This window comes from Candida jiufengensis, assembly GCF_024610255.1.
Source record: "Candida jiufengensis strain CBS 10846 chromosome Unknown scaffold5, whole genome shotgun sequence".
NCBI classification, from domain to species: domain Eukaryota; kingdom Fungi; phylum Ascomycota; class Pichiomycetes; order Serinales; family Debaryomycetaceae; genus Lodderomyces; species Lodderomyces jiufengensis.
The window spans coordinates 196,571-222,984 of record NW_026261558.1 but is presented as its reverse complement, the minus strand read 5'-3'; the positions used below and the strand labels follow the sequence as shown (position 1 = coordinate 222,984).

General features: G+C 27.7%; 12 protein-coding genes across 12 annotated transcripts; 5 read left to right on the top strand and 7 right to left on the bottom strand. All coding sequences in view use genetic code 12, as the record gives it.

Annotated features, from left to right (window-relative positions):
* Positions 1 to 340: 340 nt before the first annotated feature.
* KGF54_001532 (uncharacterized protein) lies at positions 341 to 1,876 on the bottom strand (the record flags this gene model as incomplete). Its single annotated transcript, XM_051761912.1, has 1 exon — positions 341 to 1,876. One exon carries the CDS (start codon positions 1,874 to 1,876, stop codon positions 341 to 343), a length of 1,536 nt encoding a protein of 511 aa, XP_051621070.1.
* A 658-nt stretch (positions 1,877 to 2,534) lies between these two features.
* KGF54_001531 (uncharacterized protein) lies at positions 2,535 to 3,758 on the bottom strand (the record flags this gene model as incomplete). Its single annotated transcript, XM_051761911.1, has 1 exon — positions 2,535 to 3,758. The coding sequence occupies one exon, from the start codon at positions 3,756 to 3,758 to the stop codon at positions 2,535 to 2,537; it is 1,224 nt and encodes a 407-aa protein (XP_051621069.1).
* A 905-nt stretch (positions 3,759 to 4,663) lies between these two features.
* Positions 4,664 to 5,761, bottom strand: KGF54_001530 (glyoxylate reductase; the record flags this gene model as incomplete). Its single annotated transcript, XM_051761910.1, has 1 exon — positions 4,664 to 5,761. The coding sequence occupies one exon, from the start codon at positions 5,759 to 5,761 to the stop codon at positions 4,664 to 4,666; it is 1,098 nt and encodes a 365-aa protein (XP_051621068.1).
* Positions 5,762 to 6,581: 820 nt separating this feature from the next.
* Positions 6,582 to 8,453, bottom strand: XKS1 (xylulokinase; the record flags this gene model as incomplete). The annotated part of the gene is made up of 1 exon (XM_051761908.1): positions 6,582 to 8,453. One exon carries the CDS (start codon positions 8,451 to 8,453, stop codon positions 6,582 to 6,584), a length of 1,872 nt encoding a protein of 623 aa, XP_051621067.1.
* A 340-nt stretch (positions 8,454 to 8,793) lies between these two features.
* KGF54_001528 (uncharacterized protein) lies at positions 8,794 to 10,293 on the top strand (the record flags this gene model as incomplete). Its single annotated transcript, XM_051761907.1, has 1 exon — positions 8,794 to 10,293. The coding sequence occupies one exon, from the start codon at positions 8,794 to 8,796 to the stop codon at positions 10,291 to 10,293; it is 1,500 nt and encodes a 499-aa protein (XP_051621066.1).
* A 489-nt stretch (positions 10,294 to 10,782) lies between these two features.
* LYS1 (saccharopine dehydrogenase (NAD+, L-lysine-forming)) lies at positions 10,783 to 11,901 on the top strand (the record flags this gene model as incomplete). The annotated part of the gene is made up of 1 exon (XM_051761906.1): positions 10,783 to 11,901. One exon carries the CDS (start codon positions 10,783 to 10,785, stop codon positions 11,899 to 11,901), a length of 1,119 nt encoding a protein of 372 aa, XP_051621065.1.
* A 34-nt stretch (positions 11,902 to 11,935) lies between these two features.
* KGF54_001526 (uncharacterized protein) lies at positions 11,936 to 13,282 on the bottom strand (the record flags this gene model as incomplete). Its single annotated transcript, XM_051761905.1, has 1 exon — positions 11,936 to 13,282. One exon carries the CDS (start codon positions 13,280 to 13,282, stop codon positions 11,936 to 11,938), a length of 1,347 nt encoding a protein of 448 aa, XP_051621064.1.
* A 263-nt stretch (positions 13,283 to 13,545) lies between these two features.
* On the top strand, positions 13,546 to 15,474 carry KGF54_001525 (anaphase promoting complex subunit; the record flags this gene model as incomplete). Its single annotated transcript, XM_051761904.1, has 1 exon — positions 13,546 to 15,474. The coding sequence occupies one exon, from the start codon at positions 13,546 to 13,548 to the stop codon at positions 15,472 to 15,474; it is 1,929 nt and encodes a 642-aa protein (XP_051621063.1).
* A 1,164-nt stretch (positions 15,475 to 16,638) lies between these two features.
* On the top strand, positions 16,639 to 18,342 carry KGF54_001524 (uncharacterized protein; the record flags this gene model as incomplete). Its single annotated transcript, XM_051761903.1, has 1 exon — positions 16,639 to 18,342. One exon carries the CDS (start codon positions 16,639 to 16,641, stop codon positions 18,340 to 18,342), a length of 1,704 nt encoding a protein of 567 aa, XP_051621062.1.
* A 270-nt stretch (positions 18,343 to 18,612) lies between these two features.
* KGF54_001523 (uncharacterized protein) lies at positions 18,613 to 19,998 on the top strand (the record flags this gene model as incomplete). Its single annotated transcript, XM_051761902.1, has 1 exon — positions 18,613 to 19,998. The coding sequence occupies one exon, from the start codon at positions 18,613 to 18,615 to the stop codon at positions 19,996 to 19,998; it is 1,386 nt and encodes a 461-aa protein (XP_051621061.1).
* Positions 19,999 to 20,162: 164 nt separating this feature from the next.
* On the bottom strand, positions 20,163 to 21,317 carry SCS7 (fatty acid alpha-hydroxylase; the record flags this gene model as incomplete). Its single annotated transcript, XM_051761901.1, has 1 exon — positions 20,163 to 21,317. The coding sequence occupies one exon, from the start codon at positions 21,315 to 21,317 to the stop codon at positions 20,163 to 20,165; it is 1,155 nt and encodes a 384-aa protein (XP_051621060.1).
* Positions 21,318 to 22,056: 739 nt separating this feature from the next.
* On the bottom strand, positions 22,057 to 25,953 carry ZDS1 (Zds1p; the record flags this gene model as incomplete). The annotated part of the gene is made up of 1 exon (XM_051761900.1): positions 22,057 to 25,953. One exon carries the CDS (start codon positions 25,951 to 25,953, stop codon positions 22,057 to 22,059), a length of 3,897 nt encoding a protein of 1,298 aa, XP_051621059.1.
* Positions 25,954 to 26,414: the final 461 nt, after the last annotated feature.

Sequence of the window (26,414 nt, the reverse complement as noted above, 5' to 3'; positions counted from 1 at the left end):
TTTTTTTTATTTTTTGTTGTTTTTGGATTTTTTATTTTATTAAACTTACTAATATTATTTGAAAAACAAAAAAACAAATTGAAACATGAAATGAATAAACAAAAATTTTTTTTTTTTTTTTGATTTTATATTTTGTAATGATTTTATAATATGAATGAAGTCAATAGATCCCATAAGATAATTTGAAATTTCTTATGTGTTCCAATCTATAAAGGTGATTAAAATGTTGATCTTTTATGGCTTTTGCTGCTTTTTTATCTACTTCGATTTCTAAAAAGACAGGATCTATTACACTTTGTTGTTGTGATATATTGATTTAGTAGGACCAAATGAATTTGTATTAATAGATTTTTTTAATTTTCCATTGTTTACATTTTTGAAAAATTTTTACAATTGAATGTTTTAAATTAAATCTAACTTGTTCGATTTCCTGAGGTTGAGGTTGAGGTTGAGGTGGAGATTTTGTATTTGGTTTGAAAAACTTCTTGAGTTTTTTAGTGAATGAATTGCTAATTTTTTTACCAGAATTTTGTGTTAATGGATTTGAGATAGGTAATTTTTGATTGCAATTGTTTGAAGCTATATCAACTTCTTTAGGTTTTGAAATTTCGACAACTTGATTTTTTTGTTTATCAACAGCATTAAGATCATTTTTATCAATAGATCTTGAACTAGTATCAATAATTGAAGCTGCTGTATTACTTGAGTTTGATTCATTAGTACCTAAATTCAATTGTTCACCAACACTATCAATAGTATTTAAAATCTTATCTGTATTTAAAGCTGCTGTATTATTTGAGTCTAATCCATTGGCAATTTTTGAGTTAACAACAGCAATCAGATCATTTTTATCAATAGATTTTAAACTAGTATCAATAATTGAAGCTGATGTATTATTTGAGTCTGATTCATTAGTACCTAAATTCAATTGTTCACCAACACTATCAACAGTATTTAAAATCTTATCAGTATTTGAAGCTGCTGTATAACAAGAGTCTAATCCATTGGCAATTTTTGAGTTAATAACTACAGAAGTATTTTTATCTTCATCATTATCTTCTGCATTAATAAATCCATTATTTTTTAAGTAATCCAAATCATATTCAGAAAAAGTTTGAGATTCATTTGCATCAGTTTCTTTACTTTCAGATGCATAAATAGCTTGATTTGATTTGGTTGATTGTTTTCTATCTTTTTTTGAAGGAATGAGTTCAATATTTTCAATTGAAAAAACGTCTGAATTATCCATTGTTTGGAAATTTTTTACATTTAATACAAATTGTTGATCACTAGTTGAATTATCGTTAAGATCAACTCCTAAAGAAGCATTTGATTGACAATTTTTATCATTATCGTTATTTAAGTCTAATGAATCTGGTCCACTTAACTTATTAATACTGACTGATTGATTATCTAAAGCAGCTGGTTTTATACAAGCTTTATCCTTATTGTTTTTTGAATTAGCTTCATTATGACTAGCTTTAAGACTTTCACCAAATTCTTTGACATGATCTTCTAAGGTGGAATAATCTTCATATCTTATAACTAATGGAACTGGTTTAATTAAATTTCTAAAAAAGTTGTTTAAGGATTCTTTACTGATATAATCATCAACATTTGGTAATTGATTTTTATTGAGATTGGATGAAGTTGCATTAATACCTTTTGATGAATCTTTAATTGGTTCTGTGTCTAAGTTGTTGTAATAGTAGGATGATTCTGATGATTCTGGTGATTTTGGTGATTTTGGAAATTTAACACCATATTCAAGTTCATATTTGGCTTTTAAAGACATTGGTGGTGTTAACCATGATGAATCATCAGTTGTTGGAGAAGGAGTGAATCCTTGAGTAGTGAAAATGTTTTGATTTTGCATTTTGATGTAATTAATATAAGTTTTATAAGTTTTGTTTGAATTGAATGATTTGAATTAAAAATGAAAAGTGATTATTAAAAAATTGGTTTATTGATATGTTAAATTTGCAACTAAATAGATTTGTAAATATTAATAGGATTTTAGCTTAAGGGGAAAAAATATATTAAAGTTGAAACATAATAAAAAAATTAAATTAATAGAGTTGACTATAAAAAATAATGATTGAGCCAATTACTAAATTATTTACTACTTGTAAAGCCAATTAAAACGAGCTACACTTCATAAGCTTTATTATATGGGATGCTGGTGGGTAGATTTATTGACTTAATTGTTGATTAAATATATGTTTGTTAAAATACATTGTATTAAAAGATTCTAAAATCCAAAAAAAAATCTTATTTTTCTATGGAGGTAGAGATTTAAATATAAGATGTATGAAGTGTGTATAATTATTTGTTAAGACAATATATTTGATAATGTTAGATGACAATAAAAAGCGTAGATTATAGCTTAACTATCACTAAAAAAAACATGCATACTATGCACAACACATTTGATACAAATGACCCATTGATTGGCTGAATCTACACAATTTTCAAAGAACTTTTAAATAAAAAATAAATAATTATCTATTACTATGTCTATAAAGTACCATCTCTTAAAACCAAGGTAATTTTGTATTTTCTTCCCATATCAAATCACCATTTCGCAATTTCACATCTTCCGAAGAGTCACACATTAATATAGCAGATCTTGAAGAATTATCAATCCCTGTTTTGGCATTATATTGTTTCACTAAAAATTTTTTAGTTTGCTCACTAATTTCAGATTCCCATATTGTCAATTTTGTAGTTGGTTTGTTCATAATTGGAGTTTTATGTAAATGATTTAATGCTAAATTTATCAAGTTTATTGTAGTTTGTGGTTCATTATCAAAAGATACAATTTTTAAAATTGTAGCAAAATTTTCAGATTTATCTTCAGCCCAATCAATAGTCCATACAATAAATCCATCAACTTCATTTGAAGAATTGAAAGTTTTTAATCCAAATATTTTTGGTTGTGATTTTTCAAAATTTTCTCGTATTGAATCATACGATTCATTTTGAAAATCGAAAAAATCTTGCTGGGATTCTTGTTTTGATTCAAATAATTTGTATGTAATGAATTTTGATCTTAAGTGAAACCAGTCTATTAAATGTGATGTTGGATTTATGGAGATTCGAGTTTTATGATCTTTTGATATTTTATGTTCTATTTCCGATAAAAATTTCGATCTGTACTGTTGTATTAAATTTTCGAAGTCATGGTATGGTATAATATCATAGCTTATATCTGGTACATCATCTAAATTTAAATTATCATTTATATCGATTTTTACTAAATCTATTCCAAAAGACTTGAACCCATTTTTGGCATAATATTCACCAATTTCTGAATATAAAAATATAAATCCATCATTACCCAAATATTCCTTTCTAGCAATATCGACTAATTTATCAACCATGACTCTTGCATAACCTTTACCTCTATGTTCAGGATATGTGAATACACCACCAACTGTACCACTCAATACTTTTTTAATTTCTGATTTCTGTGTTGTTTCATTATAATGAAATTTCAAACTTTCTCTTATTAACAATTCAATTGAACATAATGGTTGATCAGTATTTAAATCTTTTAACATAAATACTTTCAATTCATTATCTCCGTCATTTGCAATTCTTGATTTACCTAAAACTAATTCACGTAATACATAATCTTTCGATGATAATACACCTTTCCAAGCTAAACTATTTTGCGTTCTTGTGAAATCTATAAGATCTTGATCTTTTAAATTAATTAATTCTAATTTTTCTTCTGTTTTAATTGTTGGTGACATTGTAGAATTTGTAGGTGGTGTTTGTATTGTCATTGAATATATAATCGAAACTTCAACTAGCTAATTAAATTTGATGTTGTCGTAATTGTGGATATCAAGGTCTTTATATGTATATTTCTATTATTACTTATTTCCCACATGTATAAATCTTTACCCCAATTGTTTATTATTGATTGTTTAAATGAACCCTGGTGTGAATAAACGTTAGTGGATTCTTATCTTATTTGCCGTATTAAATATAATCTACTAACGTCAATTTATCGCGAATATAATAATTTATTTTTTATTAAGGTAAGGGGAATTAATGCGCTAAGAATTTTTTATGTCAAATTTATGTCTATAGTTTACTATCGGATATTGAAGGTAAAGTAATAATTGAAGTTTACTTATCATTTTATAAAAATTGACACATGCTTTTACATTGCATCCCAATAAATACTCCAGCAAAGTATAATTAAAAAACTTTTTGAGCTTAGCAAGTTGTCACCAAAATCAAATTTGACCCTGCTCTAATACTCCAAAAGTTGGTCTAACTGATACATTCAAATTAGCCAGATCTTTAGAAATATAAATTTTACATTGTACTTATTCATTTTTATGAATTAACGAGTATTGATATCTGATGCAAACAACATGAAAAAGTCTAGTTGTGCATATAATAAAACTGAAACATTCTTTATTTCCTGTTAAAGTTTTTAAAGATTTAGTAAAAAAGGTACAATTTTATTTTCTGTAATTTCTTATCAATCATAAAAAAAAAATAAAGCTGTCAAATAGTATTTTAGTGTCTATGTAGTACTATATATATCTATAGTGTTGTCATTTAATATAACAATATTGTCTATAAATAAGTCAGTAATGTTTACATTTTCATCATATTTCATAATTTAAATCTTAGAACTTTATTAATTAACTTTATTAATAGCTTCTTTATCACTTAATACCAAATCAATATTTTTCAAAGCTTGTACAGCAGTATAATCAAAATTCTCAACAGTTGAAGCTCCAATATGAGGAGTTAAATAAACATCATCTCTTTCAATTAACTCGGGGTTTATATGTGGTTCATTTTCAAATACGTCTAATCCTGCAAATAAAATTTTCCCACTTTTTAAACCATTGAGTAATGCTGTTTCATCAATTATTGCACCTCTTCCTATATTAATGATTCTGAATGGATTTGGTATTTGGGTTATTACTTCTTCATTTATTAAATGGTATGTTTGTGGGGTTTGTGGACAAGCTATCACTATTAAATCTATACGGTTTTGAGTTATTGCTTCATTTATTGATGATGCGTATTGAGCTTTATAACCCAATTTGACTTCTTCTTCTTTTGCTAACTTATTTCTTTTAACATATGTCACATTCATACCTAGTTGATGTAGTTTCTTCCCTATTAATTTCCCAATTTGCCCAAATCCAATTATGACTACATTATGACCATTAGGGTTCAAATTGGATCTTTTATTTATATATTCACCAAAATGATAACCAGCCCCTCTTTTTGTTAAGTGAGCTTGTCCTTTCTCACTATTATATGGTTCATTAGCTAATTTATATCTCAATTGAATAGTATCTGATATTTTTGTTAATTGTTTAGCATATATTTGAAATTGTCTAAAACTTGTTATTGTTAAAAATAAAACTAAGTCAGCAACAGGTAATGCAGCACCATCACTTGGTACATTAGTTAAAATTATATCTTGTTTCGCCAATTCTTCACCATCTAAATGATCATATCCCACTGAACATAATGAAAGAATTTTTAAATTCTTTGGTTTATAACCTTTTAAAACAGTACGGAATCCCCCAATTGGTATGAAACCCAACCATGCAGCATAAATTGCATGAATATCTTTGAATTCTGATTTTAAATTTCCCAATAATTGATCCCTTGATGTGATTTTATAATCTATACAATCATACTTTTTATGAAACTCTTGGTATTCTGGTAATGATTTATTTAAATCTCCAACAAATAAAACTTGCTTCTTTGTCATATCTTTGGTGTTTTTATTAAAATGTTTGAATAAGTTGTAAGGCTGAGCTTTTGTTAAATGAATGTCTTTACTTATATAAATGAATGTGGTGTCTAAAATGAGTGAATTTGGCCCTAGCTTTGGTTGGTTTGATTCTTTATAAATTTTTCAATTCATTTAATGCATTTCCGAGAAAAATGCCGTACAGAATCAAAACCACAACGGTTCCTATTCAATAATTTTTCAAAATTTTCAGTCGAGATCAAACTTGGAATTAGGTAAGATGTGAGTCGGTTAATTTTATTTAATGACAATAATTTTCAGAAACTCGGTTGGTAGCTCAATATAAAGTCAATTATAATATTTGTTAAGTTGATTTGATAACAATATACGTGTATTATATAGATTAGATATAATCTACAACATAATCACAATACATTATCTATATCAAATATTGTATATAAATATAAAACAAAATGGATGACATAATAGCAAAACTAGATTTTCCAGTTACAATTCCAAATCAACCAAAAGTTGAAAAAATCATACAAATATCAACAATTTCAAATATTATAATATCATTAATTATTGGGTTGGTGACAAATTCATTATTATATTTATCAATTGCTTTTGGTGTTCAATTCATATTATTAGTTTTGGTGGTTGCTCCTAATTTTTGGTTCACTAGTGAAAAATCAATTGAATGGTTGAATATATCGATGTAAATATTGTGAGGGGTTAAATCTAATAATAATTCTTGTTAATTTTATCAATTTGTAGTCAATTATCTACATTCTATAAATCTAAATATCTAGTAAAACGTTCAGAATATTGAAAATGTTCAATCATCAGTTTTCAATAATGCTTCTTCCATTTTAGCTAACATTCCAACCCCATCGAAATATTCATTCCATTGATCAATAACTTTAAAACTTTCTAATTCTTGATTGACACTAAATAATTTTTTTAAATATTCATCATATGGAATATGTTTTTGTTGTAATTCACATTCATAACTCCAACTTGCTTTGTATGCACCACCTAATGCACAAGCATTTGGAATTTCCACTTTAAAATTACCATTTTTAGGACCTAAAATCGATCCCATTTTATTTATTATGTATTGATTATTTGATGCACCTCCTACGTAATAACACCTGTTTGGTCTTGATAATAAACTGTTTTGTGTTTGTTCTTTACCATCTGTGTATAGTTTTCCAAATTTACTGATTAATTTGGTGTATATTTCTTGATCTTGTTGTGGTGATTCTTTATTTTCTGTTGTTGAAGACGATTTACTTAACATTGGACCAGCTCTTAATCTACAACTCAATGTTTGACTTTCTACTATCGCTAATGCATCATCATCAATGGTGAAATTATCAGCACCCAACTCACATTTCTTGACTTTATATTTCTCCGAGTCTTTCTTTAACACTGCTCTTATTGTTTGAGCTGGAGCTTGAGGTACTATTTCGCCAATAGGGAAGTAAATTCCCAACTTATCATCGAAAGGTTCTGATTCATTTTTCTGTAGAATCTCATCAAATTTCTCCCAACTGGTATGATCTTCTACATTATATTTCTTATTTATTTCATCTCTTATTTTTTCTCTTGCAACTGATCCATTTGAATAACAAATCATACCCATATAATGTTTTGGCATAGTTGGATGATCAAATAAATGATATTGCGAGGATGGATTATAATTTTCTGTAATTAATAACACTGTTGTTGATGTACCTAAAGAAATTAAACAATCATTTGGTTGTAATGGTAATGAAATTATTGTTGCTAAATTATCACCAGTAAATGAATAAATTTTACAACTTTGGTTAAACCCGTATTTTTTGACAAAATATTTTGAAATTGAACCTGAAGATTCATAAGTTATTGGTTTGATTGGTCCAAGCTTTTGTTTCAATTCTTCAATTTTTTCTTGTTGATGCTCTTTTGATTTGGGATTATCTAAAGTTGTATGTACTCCAGCAGCAATAGCCAATAATTCATCATCATATTTTGTATTTCTTATATCATATAAATTCATCCCACACCCATCACTTTGCTCAATATCATCAATCTTACCCAACAATATACTTGTAACAAACGAACTAACTAATGATATTCTTGACGTATGTTCATATTCCCTTTGATGAGATCTAGTTACGAATTTTCTAATTTGTAATCCAGTAAATCTCAAATGAGCTCTTGATCCTGTTATTTTAGCTAAATTTTCTTTTCCTATAGCCTTATGAAATGCATTAGCTTCGGGTATTGTTGAATGATCTTGCCAATTTGGTGACATTTCCCATGAAAATGCTGGTTTTAATTGTTCACTCAAATCTTGGCTAGGATTTAAATTCTTCAATAGTTTATCAGCTTCATTTGACCAATATACTGATCCATGTTGTTGACCAGATCCTGAAATACCAACTACTTTATCAAATGGGAACTTATCTTTCGACATTTTATCAAATAAATAATTAATTGCATCTAACCACATTGCTACTGGACTTACTATTTCTCCATCATCTCCAGGTATTATTACACCTTTATAAATCTTGTATTTTTCCTTAAATTGGTTGTCAAACTCAACATTATAAGTTTTGAGTCCTTTCAAATTCTCATTCGTAACTATGATTTTTAATTGTTGAGTTGATAAATCGAACCCCAAAAATAATGATTTTGAAGTTGAGTAATTTGGTTCAGTCATTCTTCTCTGCTATTTCGGAGTTTTTTTGAGTTATCTGAAGAATGATTGGTGATTAGATTCTTCAAAATGATTGGTCTTTTTATAACTTGTATGCTGGATTGGATAAGGACTACCCAATTCAAAGTTTTCAAGTGGATGATTTTGTTGAATCAAACTCGTAAATTTAATTATAAATAAACTCTGGATGTTAATTTTGCTATCAAAGCCCGATTCAATTTGCAACACTTTTCAAATGGTTTGGTAGCATCAAAAGTATCGGATTTATGAAACATCTAAGCTTATATGAAAATTTATTTTATCATCTTCTTGAATTGGATCATTTTACAACCATCCTACTAATATGATTCCGAAACCACTTATGCTATCTTCAAAGGCAAATTTAAATCAACCCAACATAATAAGGCAATTCACCAGTCTACTAGGTAAAGATATCAGCAAATTAAATTTAAATGATCTTCAACAAGATTCGCTAAAGAAAGAACAAGATGAAAATAAGGACCAATATGAAAATAGCAGGATCAAGCTCATAAATTCATTGATAGGTTCTTCAAACCCAAACAAAAAGCAATTACTACAAAAATTAATACCGAATTTTTCAACTTTTTTCAAATATACATCCATGTTTTCTAAAATTGAAAATGAATTGTTACTAAATCACTTTATTCAATTAAATCCAGAAAGGGTTATTTCAAATCAGGAAATCCTAGAAATATATCTACTACCTTTGGAAGATTCAGAGATCAAGCAACAAATCTTGAATAAGTTAATTGAAAAATTTGGTCAAAATGAAGATCAGGAATTTTCATCAATTGATTTCATTATTGAATTCATGAATAAACACAACTTAAGTGAACTTATAGAATTTAATGTAATTAATAGTTTGTTTCAGACTTTGTTGAAGAATGGGAATGTTGAAGAATTGATCAAATTTACTGACAAAATAAATACTTCACACGAAATGATGTTTAAAATTTTAACGAACAACTCAATAAATGATAATGCACTATTGGGTAAATTTTTATTTTTACGATATATCGATAAAGTTTTCAAGTTTGATTCAAAGTCAATTAGTAACATAAATTACACTATTGCATTATACATAATAAATTATGATATGATTGAAGTTACAAAAAGTTTCGAAAAACATCTCAGTGATGACTTGAATAAGTTAGGTACAGCATTAATAAACCACATAAATGAATCCAAAATAGATATAGAACCAAAAAATCTACCATTAAGAAAATTGATAATTGAAAATTTTGGTATAGTCCAACAAGATACTAAAAAATTATTATCCAAATATCACGAATATGAATCAAAAGCATCATATGGAATACAAATTGTTCTATTATCTGTAGTTAAATCATTTGCTTACTTATCGATATTGAATAATTCGGAAATTGATAAAAAAATTGCTGAAACTTTACAACCTTCAACTATTACTGTTCATTTATTACAAATTTTAATTATCATGAAATCTTATTTTAACATCGAAGATGGTTTAAACTTGTATAACCAGTATATTAATGAACTTTCCAATAAAGTTAATGAACTAGGTTTTTCACAACGAGGATTAATTACCAAATCGATTATATTGGGATTTCTAATAAACAATGATAAAAATTTTGCATGGTTGATATTTGAAAAATCTATTGAAAAAGGTATTTTAGCTGATGAATTGGAAATATCAAATATCAAAAAATTATTTAAACAGTATAGTGATTGTTTTGATGTTGCCAATGAAAAATGGGAAAATGAAGCTGAGTTAAAAATGAAAAATATTGTTTTGGAATATGTTAAAGATATTGGTAAATTGGATTTAAAATATTTAATTGAATAAACTAGAAAAAATGTCAGAATTGATGGTTTGAATGAAGATTTGTTTCCAGATTTTGCATTTAAGTATTGTTTGTATAACATATAGTCATTCAAAGTTATTGGCACAAACTAAAGAAGGAATTTTTCGATCTCTCTAATCGTTTATATGACAATTTTATGATCAAATAATTTTTGCAACCAATTATTTAATGTCAAGTTTCATATCAATGTCATAAAAAGTAATGTATTGTAATGCTAAGTTAGATAAGATAAATTTATGACTAACAAAATGAAAAAAATTTTGCCGCGTTGACTCAAACGAAAAAAAAAAAAATTTATGGGGGACAAATAGCGAGAAAAATAGATAATTATTATGTCATAATAAAAGGGTTGAAAAATTATATAAAATCATTTGATAATTACATCAATTACTTTTTACAACAATTTTATTATTTACTAATATTACTTCGATATATATCAATTGATCAAAGACTATAGTATATATTAACAAATGAGTTCAAATCCGGTAACTCTTCATTTAAGAGCAGAAACAAAACCATTAGAAGCTAGAGCAGCATTAACTCCAACAACAACTAAACAATTAATTGATTCAGGTTTTAAAGTATATGTTGAGAAAAGTTCACAGTCAACTTTTGACATTGAAGAATATGAAAAAGCAGGAGCAGAGATAGTACCTGAAGGTTCATGGGTTGATGCACCAAAAGATCGAATTATTTTTGGATTAAAAGAATTACCAGAAACTGATACTTTTCCTTTAATACATGAACATATTCAATTTGCTCATTGTTATAAAGATCAAGGTGGTTGGGAAAAAGTATTAAAAAGATTTCCAGATGGAAAAGGTACTTTATATGATTTGGAATTCTTGGAAAATGATCAAGGTAGAAGAGTTGCTGCTTTTGGGTTTTATGCTGGTTTTACTGGAGCTGCTATTGGTGTTTTAGATTGGGCTTTTAAACAAACTCACTCCCCAAATGAAAATTTACCAGGTGTTTCTCCATACCCAAACGAAGATGAATTAATTTCATATGTTAAATCTGAATTATCAAAAGCTTTGGAAAAAACAGGTGGAAAATATCCAACAACTTTAGTTATTGGTGCTTTAGGTAGATGTGGTTCAGGAGCTATTGATTTTTTTAAAAAAGTAGGTATACCAGATTCAAATATTGCTAAATGGGATATAGCAGAAACTTCAAAAGGTGGACCTTTCAAAGAAATAGTAGATACTAATATTTTTATTAATTGTATTTATTTATCTGCAAAAATCCCACCTTTCATTAATTTGGAATCTTTGAATGTTGATGATAGAAAATTAACAACTATAGTTGATGTAAGTGCAGATACAACAAATCCTCATAATCCAATCCCAGTATATGTTATTGCAACAACATTTGATAATCCAACTGTTGAAGTTTCAGGGTTAACTAAAGGTCCAAAATTATCAGTATGTTCAATTGATCATTTACCAAGTTTATTACCAAGAGAAGCTTCTGAATTTTTTTCAAAAGATTTAATGCCAAGTTTATTACAATTACCTGAAAGAGCCACTGCTCCAGTTTGGGTAAGAGCTAAAGAATTATTTGATAAACATGTTGCAAGATTAAGTTAGGATTATTTATTTAGTCAGTATATATACAAATTATCTATTCTAATGTGACGTTAACTTTTCTTTTCTTATTCTTCTTATTCTTGTTCTTTTTCGACTTCTTTTTCTCACCTTTAATCATAATTTTGGAAATTTCTTCACCATCTGTTTCATATTCAGACTCACTAACATCCAAAGGTGTATCTTCAAATCTTCTTTTCATTGTATCTATTTTTTCAATATGTTCAGGTGCACATACAATACAATTTAATCTTTCACCAGTATCATAAATTGCTACTTGATCTCTCAATTGTAAATTCCATATTACTATTTTACCATCTGATGATACTGAAACCAATAATGGAATATTTTCAGTTGATTCTTGTGACTGCAAAAAGTAAAAATCTTTTATTCTATTTGTGTGTCCTTGTAATCTGTAAATTGCATCTACTTCTTCTGGTTTACTATCCCATATTTTTTCCTCCTCTTCTTCTTTATCTTGTGAAATTATTGATTGATAATCGTAAAATCCTATTGATCCATCACTAAATCCAATACCTAACCATTCATTTATATTATCATCTTTTCCATCATTAAATTTTACGATATCCATGCACATAATAGTTGATTTAAATTTTAATTTTTTAAATATTTTACCATTTGAAGTATTATATATCAATGTTTGATTCGATAACCCCACTAAAAATTGTTTACCATCAGTTGACCACTTAACAAACTGACCAGATTGTCCTAAATGATCTTTTCCTTTTATTTTTAAAATTGAAGCTTTTTTACCAGTCAAAAGATTCCATAATCTTATAGTTTGATCTTCACTCACACTTATTGCTACTTTTCCCGACGGGTGAATACTTAAATCATTTATTCTTTTAGTGTGACCTTTTAAAGTTGCAAATACTTCCCAATCTTTTGTTCTCCATATTATTATTTTCCCATCTTCTGATCCCGATAAAAGCCATTTACCAGTATTTAAATTATCTTGAGTTTCTTCTGTTGTTGTATTTATTTCTTTTGAAAATTTTAAAGCTGTAATTGTACCTTGATGACTTAATAAAGTACCTAATTCTTTTCTTTTTTGTAAATCATATATTCTGATATGTTCATCATTTGATCCTGTTACTAAGTATCTTTTGGCTAAGTCTATGGTCTTTATAGATAATGAATGTGCTTGGAAATGGAAAATTGGTTGGAATACTGGTTCTTTCTCATTTTTAGGATCTAAGATCACTGAAAGACATAGTAAATTATGTTCATATGATCCTACAAAAATTCTGAATTGTATGGATGAAGTTGTTGTATTTGGTGTTTTTATTGGTGCTTCAATTTCTGAATTACTACCTTTTAATGCTGACTTTATGACATTTGCACTAGGCTGTTTTTTTGACATTGTATTAGTGAGTACTTTGTATAAGTATGTAGATCGTATTTTGAAAATTAAGATAGTGATGAGCTTCTCCATCTATTAAAATATATTTTTAGTTGGTAGCCTTATAATGCGCACCACGTATAATTGTACCTTCCGAAGTGCGTAATTTTTATCTTTATTATTGTTTACAACCAAATCATAGATCAATTCAGTAGATCAATTAATTGGCCACCGATATAACATCCATAGGCACGAGCAATTAGTATACATATACATAATATAAAATGGTACAGAATCAAAAGACACCTCAACAACACAATTCCACATTATTCATATCACCAATGCTAAATCGAAAAAAGGAAATTTTCAAAACACCACCAAATCCAACAATATCAACATCAAAATTACATCATACTCAACCAAATAAGATTTTTGAAACACCAGGATCAACTTCAAATAATGCAAACAACTCATCACTGTTTTTTAATCTCGACAAAACATCAAATAACTTAATAAATAAAAGTGATGATTCCCTACCTAATCAAAATGATTTATATTTAACCCCCATTGAAAAATTGCGGTTATGGAGACATGACTCAATAATGCAACATCAACTCAAAACAGCGGAATTTTTAGGTGATAAAATATTGGATTTGACCAATGACTCAAATGATGCATTTTGGTTAGCTCAAGTGTTTTTCAACCAGGGAAATTACTTGAGATGTAAAGAGCTAATACTATCAAATGAAGAATATTCGAAAAGTATTATATGTAGATATCTTGCTGGGTATAGCCTTATCAAATTGGAGTTATATGATGAGGCATTGGATATAATTGGAGAAAACAACCCATTCGAATCATATGATAAAATTAGAAATGATGATGGAGGAGTTAAATTAGAATCATCAATGTGTTATCTTCGAGGATTAATATATTCATCCCAAAATAATTTTGAACGAGCAAAAGAGTGTTACAAGGAAGCATTATTAGTTGATGTTAAATGTTATGAAGCTTTTAATGAATTAATTGTAAATAATTTCATGACACCAAAAGAAGAATGGGAATTTATAACAACTCAATTAAATTTCAGAGAAATGGATAATAATGATGAATTGATAAAGTTATTATACACCACAAAATTGAATAAGTATTTGAATATTGACAAGTTCAATGAAGCAGAAATGATATTAAGAGATGAATATGATTTATCAAATAATATAGATTTAATGATAAGTAAACTGGACTACCTATATATCCAATGCGAATTTGACAACTGCTTACTGGTGTGTGAAAAAATCTTGGAAAAGGATAAATTTAATTTCAATATATTACCAACTTACTTAAGTTGCCTTTATGAATTAGGGGGTAGAAATAAATTGTTTTACAAACTGCATCAATTGGTTGAATTCCACTCTAATCTGGAATACACTTGGTTAGCTATAGGTACTTATTATTTATCTATAAACAAAATATTAGAAGCTAGGAAATTTTTCAATAAAGCCACAATAATAAATCCAAATTTTGGACAAGCTTGGATTGGATTTGCTCATACTTTTGCAGCTGAAGGTGAACATGAACAAGCAATATCTGCTTATGCATTTGCATCGAGATTATTTCCTGGAACTCACCTCCCAAATTTATTCTTGGGTATGCAACATTTACAAATGAATAATCTTAATTTATCCGAAGAATACCTTATGTTATCTTATGAAATATGTAGTGAAGATCCATTATTACTTAATGAAATTGGAGTATTATATTTTCATAAAAATCAATTTGAAAAATCAGAGTTTTTCTTACATCAAGCATTAATAAAATCTCAAAAATTTAAAAACTTAAATTCAAAAACATGGATATCAATTAATACAAATTTAGGTCATGTATATAGAAAATCAAATCAACCGTATAAAGCACTTGACTGTTTAAATCAAATCTTACTTAAATCGTCATCAACGTCTACTACATCTACATCAATCACATCCAACTCCAAGAACGATTCAAATATTTTGACTTCAATGGGACTCATAAACTTGAAATTAGGTAATTATTTTGAGGCTATTGAGAATTTCAATGACTCATTAGCCTTAAATCCTTTAGACCCAATAACTAATGACTTGTTGAAAAGAGCATTGGAAATTAACAAATTAAATAGTTTTAAATTTTTGGAAAAATATGAAAAAATTGCATTAGATAGTTTAGATATAGGTAATTGAGTATGTACTGATAATAAATTCGATTTTCGAGGAGCTAAGAGTTATCTGTTTATGGAGTTATTTTTTGTAAGTAAATTTAACTTTATTAATTTTATTTTTTCAATCACCGTGGATATAGATATTTCCGGGATTTGATAATTCTAAGCCAAATAATTTGGTAGTAGTAAATAATCAAACCCCGTGGCAATTTATTAGAAGCCTTAAATTCAACTTAAAGGATCTAAATTCATAAATCTCAACAATGTTTCATGAACCACTGACTATCAGTTAATGGGCTTATATGTCAAGTTTTTAATCTATCTTTTTTTCAATAGTTCTTATTAGTAGAAGAATTTAACCTTAAATCTTATACTAAAACTAATCAAGGTTGTTGAATTTTATCTAAGTACAAAAATATTCAATTGACCTACAAAGTATTCAATAAGTCTTTAAATTTAAACGTAAAAGTAAAACTAATTTCAGAATCATAATTATTTTGAATTGCCGAAATTCTTGTCAGCATAAACAAGAAAAATAAGCTTTTTCAGATACCATTGGTTAACAAAAGGCTTATACAAAGCTATAAACACAAAATACTTTACGTAATGAATATTTAATTAGTTCTCCAGACTTTTAATCAATCTTTTATTGTTATATCATTACTTCGTGAATTTGAGACCACGTTGTGTGAGACCAATAATTAATTGAATGCATTTATTGTTAATTCTTAATTGCTACTAATTAACTAAATATTTTCTTAGTAAATAATTTCTATGAGTGGTGCTTACATAATATTCTTTAATGTCAATTACGTAATTAATTTAGAAATAAAATAATAATAAATAATATCACAAAATATTTATTTAAAAGATATCTGAGTATCTTAAAATTCATAACCAATTTTAATATAAATAAGATCTTTAATAAAGTCAAAGGCAGGGCTAGTTATTCATGAATAATTATTTTGACAAATCTAAAAATTATCAACAAAATCCAAAATTTAAATTACAGATTTATTGAAGAGATTAGATCATCAACCGTATTTTTCATTCAAACAATTAATATTAATTCATAGATTCTTCAAAAATCAACCAAACTTATATATACACAAGCAGAGTCTTGTCACATCGATAGCCGTGTCATATTAGGTCAAATTTACAACCAAATACTTACACATTATAATTAATGGGGTTATCATTTCGACATTTTAATTATTTCGGATATGGAATATATCATGATATAAAGACAAGACTACCCTACTACAAATCAGATATAACAGATGCATGGAATTATAGAGTTATACCAAGTACTACATTCATATTTTTTGCAAATTTATTACCAGCTATAGCTTTTGCTCAAGATATGTTCGATAAGACTAATGATATGTATGGAGTTAATGAAGTTTTATTATCAAGTGCCTTGGCAGGTGTTGTTTTTGGATTATTTAGTGGTCAACCTTTATGTATTGTTGGTGTAACTGGGCCTATTTCAATTTTCAGTTATACTGTTTATGATATTATCAAACCTAGAGGAACTCCTTATTTTCCATTTATGTGTTGGATTTATTTGTGGTCAATGGTTTTTCATATAATTATTGCAGTAGGGAATTATATAAGTTGGTTAAAAATTATAAGTTTATATAGTTGTGATATTTTTGGATTTTTTATAAATATGGTATATATTCAAAAGGGGATACAAATATTGACTAATCAATTTGATAAAGTTGATTTAGCTTCGGGTTATTGTTCAGTAATGATTGCGTTACTTATGGTGATTTGTGGTGTGGGATCAAATATATTTGGAAGTTATTTACATTATTTCAAACCATGGACTAGGAAAGTTTTTGTTGATTATGGAGTTGTTGCATCTGTTATATTCTTTACTGGATTTATACATTTTGGTGGGAAATTAAATAAGACAGAATTAGCAAAATTACCCATTACTCAATCATTTCAACCAACAAAATCAGGTTTAGAAAGACCACATGGTTGGTTTATACATTTTTGGCCAGGTGAAAATATTGATGTTGGAGATGTATTTTTAGCTATACCATTTGCCATATTATTAACTTTTTTATTTTATTTTGATCATAATGTAAGTTCATTAATGTGTCAATCTAAAGAATATCCACTCAAAAAACCAGCTTCTTTTCATTGGGATTTTTTATTATTAGGTTTAACTACTGGATTTGCTGGTATAATGGGAATTCCACCACCAAATGGGTTAATTCCTCAAGCACCATTACACACTGATTCCTTGGTAGTTTATGATAAGTATGGTAAAAGGCTATCGGTGGTTGAACAAAGACTAACAAATACTTTACAAGGAGCAATGACATTTGTAATGATGTCAAGACCATTTTTGGTAGTGTTAGGTTTAGTACCACAAGCAGTATTATCTGGATTATTTTTCATAATGGCTTTATCAGGATTGCATGGAAATATAGTCACAAATAGAATAAGGTATTGGTTTTTAGATAAAGAATATATTGAGAATGATCCACAATGTCCACAAGTTTGGAAAGATATCCATAAATTAGAAAACAAAAAATGGTTTTATATATACACAGTACTTGAAGTTGTGGGTGGAGTAGCAGAGTTCGTAATAACATTGACTAAAGGAGCAGTTGGGTTTCCAGGTGTCTTGCTATTCTTAGCATTATGTGCAAAATGGGTATGGCCCTTAATAATACCCAAACAAGAATTAGCAAAACTAGATGGTGATGTAGCTGATCAATTCATACTAAAGAATTTCACAGTAGCTGAAGATGAGAAGAAACGTAGAAAAAATAAATTAATGGAAGAAGCTGCTGATGATGAGAAGAAATTTGAAAATAATGATGAATCTGCTGAATTTACAAATGATGGGATTGTGAGTGGTAGTGATTAACAAGTTTTCTTTTTGGATTTAATTTAATTTACGTGATAAACAATTTTATAGACTAGATATATTTTTAATGCATAATATTATTTATTTGGAAATCCCATATGCTCTTTGATTGTTTCGTATATTGAAGCAAATATTTTGTAATTTTTGCAACATCTCGAAACACCAAAATTGACACAAAATTGAAGTTTTGAATTAATTTTACAAAAGTAGAATGCCATCACCAAAATCTATCAATCTCAACCAGATAATGAACTTTACCAAAATATAACAATGCCCAAGAAAACAATTTCATCAGACATAAAAGATGGTCAAAGAATTTTAAAAAATCTAGAACAAGATTATTTACAAAACTTATCATTACATTTATATTCAACCTATTTAGGAAGAAGAATCAACCCTAATTTCCCACGACAAATGTGGAGTTCATGGCCTAAAAAATTCAACAATGTCCCCGTCCCTAGTCAAAACTACGAAGACAATCTAATTAATGAAGATAACACTATTGAAAATGATATAAATGAGGATTTTTCAATTTATGAACGTGAATTTGAAGCTTATATGGAGAAATTAAGACCTACGCGTATTAAAAATGATAGAAAAACGAACAATAGGCAAGAAGAAAATTTAGAGAAAGATAACAATGAAGAGGAGAGGTCAGATGTAGAATTGGAAAATAAAGATCAAAAACAAGCTGAAGCATTGGAGAATGAATATAGGGAAATAAGTGAAGAAGAACAATCAGGAAACGACAGCGATGATGAAAATAATAAACCATCACTAGTAAGTGAAGAAGATGCATACTTCCTAGATCCAAAAAACAAAATAATAGATATAGAATATGTTGAAAAAATTCCATCAGGTAAACAAGCACTTCAAAATTCAATAAATTCAATACTACATCAAAAAATCAAGGATAAAATATATAAACTACAACAAGATGGTAAAATCAATAAAGATCTAGAATTAACAACTGATTTCGAAACCACCAACAAGACTTTTTTAAATTTCACTAACATAATAACAACCAGATTTGATTCAATTTTACAAACTACTTTTAAAATCTACAAGAAAAAGAACTATCCACTAAATTGGAGAAATATTTTATTAGCTTCATTAGTAAATGACTTATCAAAACACCGTAAAATCAATAAACAATCATACACCAACCTTGTGAAAAAATGTGAGGATTTATTCATCAATAATGTAAATTCAGGAATTTATAAATTTGAAAAAGATCCACCACCAGGAGTATTTACAAAAAATGGTGGATTTGATGTTGTCAATTACTTGAGATCGCTAACTCCTTACTTTCAATACAAAGGACAACTTAATTACTACGAATTATCAGAAAACTACCTTGATGATTTAATAAGGGAAAGATTTATAGCTGGTTTGATTATGCAAAAAGTGCATAATATTTTGGAATTTAGTGGTGTGGTTCTAGATAGTAGTGACGTTGTGGTAGAAGATAAAAAATTAAAGAAAGATGAAGAGGTACATGAAGATGATAGTAGTCAAGATGAAAGTGCTAGTAGGTCTAATGACGTAAATGAAATTGATGAAAATAATGAAACTAATAATGACGACAATGAACCAAGTTTGAAAAGGTATAAAATAGATAGACTGAACCTTATAGATGCATATACAATTAAATAGAATAATGAGTTAAAATAATCTACCGTTTCTTTAACGATTATATTAGTATTATTATTATTAATTAAATTTGAATATATTTACCTAAATATATCACTTCTCAAAACTATATATCTAACCAATCACCACAAAAAAATTACAAAACCATTAAAACTAAATAATATCCATTATTCTGAATGTCCTTTAAAAGTACTATCGATTTCAGTATTAAAAATAACATCCCAAAATCTAGAAGTAACCCCAAACCCCATTTCATAATTTTTGTAATGATGTTCTAAATGATAAGTTTTCAACTCTTGTAAAAAACTAGGTAATTTAGTATGATGTAATACATAATGAGTAACATCATACATTATATAACCTAAAGTACCACCAGCAAATCCAACACAAGCAATATAAAATGGAAATAAGTTGAAAATTAATTTATAAAATGGATAAGCTAAAACAACAAACAAAGTAGGTGGTAATACTAATCTATAACCATCCATTGGTAAATAATGATGTATACCATGTAATAAAAAATGTAATGTTAAAAATGCAGGATGATCAGGTAAATAACCATCTAAATGGAAAATAAATCTATGTAAACAATATTCAACAAATGTCCATACAAACAATCCAAATCCCCAAAAACTAATTGCTGTTAAAGGATGTAAATGAACAAAACCATATATGAAAAGAGCCATATTTAAAGGTAACCATAATGTTGGTACAACCCACCATGGAGTTAATGATAATGGTTCTAAAAAATTACCAAATAATGGTGCTGATCCTTTACCATAATGTCTTGGTCTATGAACTTGATCTAAATAAAATTCTTTACTAAAATTTGATCTAAATATTTGCATCAATAATGGTTTATTTAAATCTAAAAATTTATGCTTTTTAGCATCTTCTTCAAAATCAGTTTGAATTGATAATTTCTCCAATGTTGGTAAATTATCATGGAATTCATACATATCATATTCTTCACCATTTGGTGTTACTTTTGTATAATTTAATTTCATTTCAACTGGAGTTCTGTTTTTATTATTTATTAATTCTTCTTCTTCAATTGCAGTAGCCATATAACCAATTAACATTGAATCATCTAACATTTCGTAAGCACTTTCTGAATGTTCATGACTTATAACATCTGCCATTATTTCCGTTACATCTTTACCTGCATAAGGTAATATTATATCACCACCACCTGGATGTTCATTTAAAAATCCTGTAATATTATAAATTTTTCTTTGATATAAAGTTACCCAACAATCTTTTTCAGTATTGTGTATTTGTACTTCCTTTGAGGATATTAATGGTAAAGATCTACTACTCATTATTAAATTGAATGTTGATTTCTAGATTTTTAATGGCAAGGATAATTGACTTGAATTAATTTGATTCAATCTGATGCACTTATAAATTTTTGAATATTTGTGATCAGACTACTATTTTTTCTTTATATACTATATCTCAATGTAATGGTTGACGATAATTCTGTTTATAATTTGTTGACTACTTATTGGTTAATATATAATTTGGTTGTAAAATTAAAAAAACATATGATGATTTTGAATTTTCATTTTTATTTTTATTTTTATTTTTATATTTTAATTAAAAAAATAGAAAAAAGAAATTTATATATTTATGTCTATTACATAAGCAATTAGTACATTGATTACGTAATAGGAGAATTATAGCCAATTTCATAAATATGTCAAATTTCCGTAATCAATAAACGCGTAGGACAACGGAATTGAAACAAGGTATAATTAATTGGTTAACATTTACTATAGGAGATCAGCTGGGGTGATTTCAATTTGACAGGTCGTGAGCAGACCTACAATTGTAACTGACATCAACAGCTTGTTCACCAATTGATTGAATATTCGATCTTGTTCGTTATAATGAATCTTGATGTTCAGATCCTATCGAGTTAAAAAATCGATTACATTTCATAAGTGCGTTCATTCTGATGGGGAGTGTATGATAGTAAGAGTGGAGAGTCATTGTTATTTAGTGAGTTAAAAGTCTTTGTTAACTTATATACTGCCAATTTTTATCATCTGTCATCATCTATTCCAGCTCTAATTGTAAAGTATGATCAACCAAATTCAAATAAGAATACATGAAATTACTTAATAAGACTTGTTCTCTTAAAGATCTTTTGGGGTTAGCTAACTTTAAGTGTGACAATCTATATATGGCTCTTTCAACATGAACTGGGAATCTATAATCTAACATAATTATAGTTGATTGAGAAGGTGGTGGTAAAGGAAATCCAAAAGCTGAATCAGTAAATTGTATTGGTTGATTTGCTTTTGATGTCCGTTTGATTTGTTTTTTAAGTTGATTTTGAATGTCTAATTTATTTTTTGAATCTAGTTCTGCTGTGGTTTCTTTGTTTTGGTCTAAGTCTGATGATATTTCAAGTGGATTAAGTTCTTCTTCCTCTTCTTCTTCTTCTTCTGATGTGATTATTGTTTCGAATTCTTGAGATGATTCTAAGTTATTTAATTCTTCTTCTTTTGGTGTGATTATATGTTCTTCAGCTTGTTGTTCTTCTTGTTGATCTTCTTGTTGGGATTTACGAGTAGTCAAAAAAATTCTATTTTGATGTTTCAGTAACAGATTTCTTTTCATCATATCATTAAATGCTATTTGATCTTCACCTTGTTCCAGTAAATCATTTGATACATTTTCATCTTTCTCAACTGGTGCTGTAATTGGATCATCTTCCAAATTGGTAATATCTGTTGGTGGTTGATCTATATCTTCATTATATGCCTCCAAATCTGTTAATTCAATTTGATTATTTAATTTTGATGATGCATGACCATTTAATGAAGTTTCGATTGATTTTCGTGCTTCTCTATTTTCTTTGTCGTCATCTAATCTTGCCAGTTGATCCTGTTGCTGTTGTTGTTGTTGATCATTATTATTGATAAGTGCTTCATCTAATTTGATTTTAGTTCTCTTTTTAAACAATCCACTTGATTTCTTTTTAATTGAAGGAACTTTTTCATTAACTAATACAACACCATTATTACTCAAATTTGAATTTATTGAATCGTTAAACTTATTAACATGATTAAGATTAATCTTGGATTTTTTTTTAAATAATCTTGAGAAAGCATTTTCTTTATCGGAGGATATAGACGATTCTTCATTATGTGTGTTACTCTCGGGGTTTGAAACTGATCTTACTGGTTTGGATTGATTGTTTACTGGTTGAACATGATTATTAAGGCTTGAGTTTGAGTCCATCGATGATAAACTTGATGATCTTTCTCTTAACCAATTCCAGCTTTTTTTCTTTTTTAGGTTTTTCTTTTCATCAATATTATCTGCAATTGATGGTGATGAAGATGATAATATTCCAAAACTTTTCTTCTTTTTTAAATTTTTTGATGAATCGGTGGTAGTTGGTTCAATATTATTGTTTTTCTTCTTCTTGAGTCCCATTTTTTCTTCATAGTTATTTGAATCAATAATTTGGACACTTCCTTTGTTGAATAATTTGGTATTAACTTTAGTTGGTTTTGAAGTTGTCTTTATAGAGGGATTAGTTGGTTCTTTGTGTTGTTGGTGAAATGATAATTTTTTGGATAAGTTTGATTTTTCAAATTGATCATCTTCTATTAACTCAAAATCGTCAAATTTAGGTGATGCTTGGAATTTTGGTGATATTTCAATGTCATTTTCACTAAGAATTTTAACATTCTCTGGATGGTATGCAATTTCTTGATTATCTTCCTCATCTTCTTCATCATGATAATCTAAAAAGTCATTATCAACGGTAGGAATATTAGCAAAAATATCATCCACTTCATCAATTGGAACAGCCTCAGCCTCTGGTGTTGATTGTTTTAATGGTGTACTCTCACAAGCTTCTTCTCTTTTCGGTGATGCTATTTCTGGTGGTGGTGATGAAAGTTTTTTAGATTTGGCAGGAGAAACTTGAGGAGTTGAATGTGAGACAAATTCCTTTTCTATATTTTCAGTAGATGATGGTAAGGTAGTGATTTTTTTTTCAGGTGATAATGATTGATTAAGTGGGACATTTATTCTAAATTCTTTTTTAGGTGAAGAATCAGGTGTTGATTGTTTAATGGATTTATCTTCAAATGTATCCTTTTGCTCGTCGACTTTTAACGTAGGGCTTTCGGTGACATTTTCTGTAGATGGTGGTGACACTGATTTATCCATTCCCAAAGGATCATCAGTTGATAAATCTTGATAACTTACATCGAAACTAATATCAGAATTTGAAAGATTTTTAGGTGGCAGTGGTTCTTTTGATTTTTGTTGATTATTTAAAGGTTGAGATTTGAAGTTTTGGTAATCATTCTCCATAAATTTATCATTCTTATCATCAGTTGATTTATTCAAGCTCTCTTTGAATTCATTGATTTCTGATCTTAATAAATCTAAATTTTGATGCAATTGCTGTGATCTAGGTGGAATTGAATTATTGAAATTATATGGTGCCTGATTTTTAGGAGATCTATGCTGTTTTTGTCGTTGCTGTTGATTTTGTTGATGCTGAAAATACATGTTCGATTGATCTAAATCATTTCTTTGAACCCTGTGACGATGTTTTGTTCTTGAATTTGTTGTAGGTGTTTGTATCATAAAGTCATTAATATTTGTATTTGATGCAGATGGTAATCTTTTTTGACTAGGTTTTGAAGGTAATGGATTCTGTTGTTGTATCCGATCATTTGATGGTTGTTGTCTTTGATGAGATTGACGTGGGTATAAATGATGTTGTGAATGCGGTGATGGATTTCTATGCAGTGATGGTTTTTGTTTTTGTTGTTGGGTATAAAGTTGTGGGTATGATTGTTGATTTGTAGTTGATCTATTTTGTAAAACTTGTGGTTGTTGTTTTGGAGGTAATTGTCTATGTTGATGCATTTGTTGTTGTGGGTAATGATGATTTGATTGAATAGGATGCTGTGGTAGTTGCTTTTGCTTTGATGCCTGTTGTTGTTGGTATCGATGTTGATCATTCATTCTATTATAATTTTGGTTGTAACGAAAATGATCCATTTCCAAATCTCCAGACTTTGATTTAGCCATTGGTATATTTGGTATTGTCCTATCAAGTTTTTTAGGTACTATTGGATTCAAATTCCTACCATTGGGTGCATTATGTGATGATGTTTGATCTTCATGAGAATTTGACGCTGACGATGATGTTGATGCTTTTCTAGATTTAAAAGTATTTTTACTACGACGTAATTGAAATTCATTTGCATATGGAGAATCTTGTGGTTCAATGTTACTTTTGTTGTTCTCTGGTGTAGGTGGAAAAGGTTGTTGTTGATCAGGATGATGATGTAAAGTATTATTATTTAATTCTTTATACGCTTGTTGTTCAATATCTGTATATCCAGTAGTTGATAAAAAAGTAGGATCAGTTTCATTCTTGGAGATTCTTTTTAATTCAATTGATAATTCTTTTATTGATGGAGTTGATAATCTCTTATTGTGATTATTATTATACCAAGAGTTTCTATTTGATGAATTCTTCAGTGGTGAATTTGAAGAATTTGATGATAATGATTTAATTGAGTCTTTCTCGGGTGATATTGTAGGTGATGAAATATTTAAATCATTAATATCCTTTAATTCTTTATGATTGTCCTCATTATTCCTATTTTCATTGAAATCAGAATCTGTAATTGATAAACAAGATTTTCTAGATTTTTTTGATAATTTTCTTTCTAAAAATGATTCAACTTGATTTAAATTTATATCTTCTTCACTACAATCATAAAAAATCTCATTATCTTGAGGTATTTGTAAAGTATTATTGTTGTTGGTATTAGTAGTTGGAGATGGTATAAAATATTCAATTTCTGTATTATTTTCAAATATATTTATTGATCTTCTTTTTAATTGATTTAATAAATATTTTTCATGGTTTAAATTTTGAACCGCTTCATCATATTTATTAGGGTTCATAATTGTGATAGAATTAAGTGAATGTATACATTAAAATATGCTATAATGATAATAATAATAATTAGATTAAAAGAATGAATGAGATGAATGAGATGAATGTTGAATATTGAAATAAATAAAATTTGGTTGTCAAATTAATCTTTAAATTTAATTTAAACGAATCAACAAAATAAAAATAAAAATAAAAAAATAAAAAAATAAAAAAAATATTAATAAAACCGCGTTCAAAATGAGCCGCAGAAATATAGCCAAATTTAGAAATACTTATTGATCTAAAGCTTTACTGAACTATTGTATATTAAAAACTATATAACTATGATACAATCCATATACTATTAAGCTATAATAGATCAAATTTAGCAAAAAACCTCTATTATTTAAACTTAATGTAGGAAATCCGAATAAATTACAAATAGAATGAATTATAATACAACACATTAAGTTATTAGTTTTTAAATAAA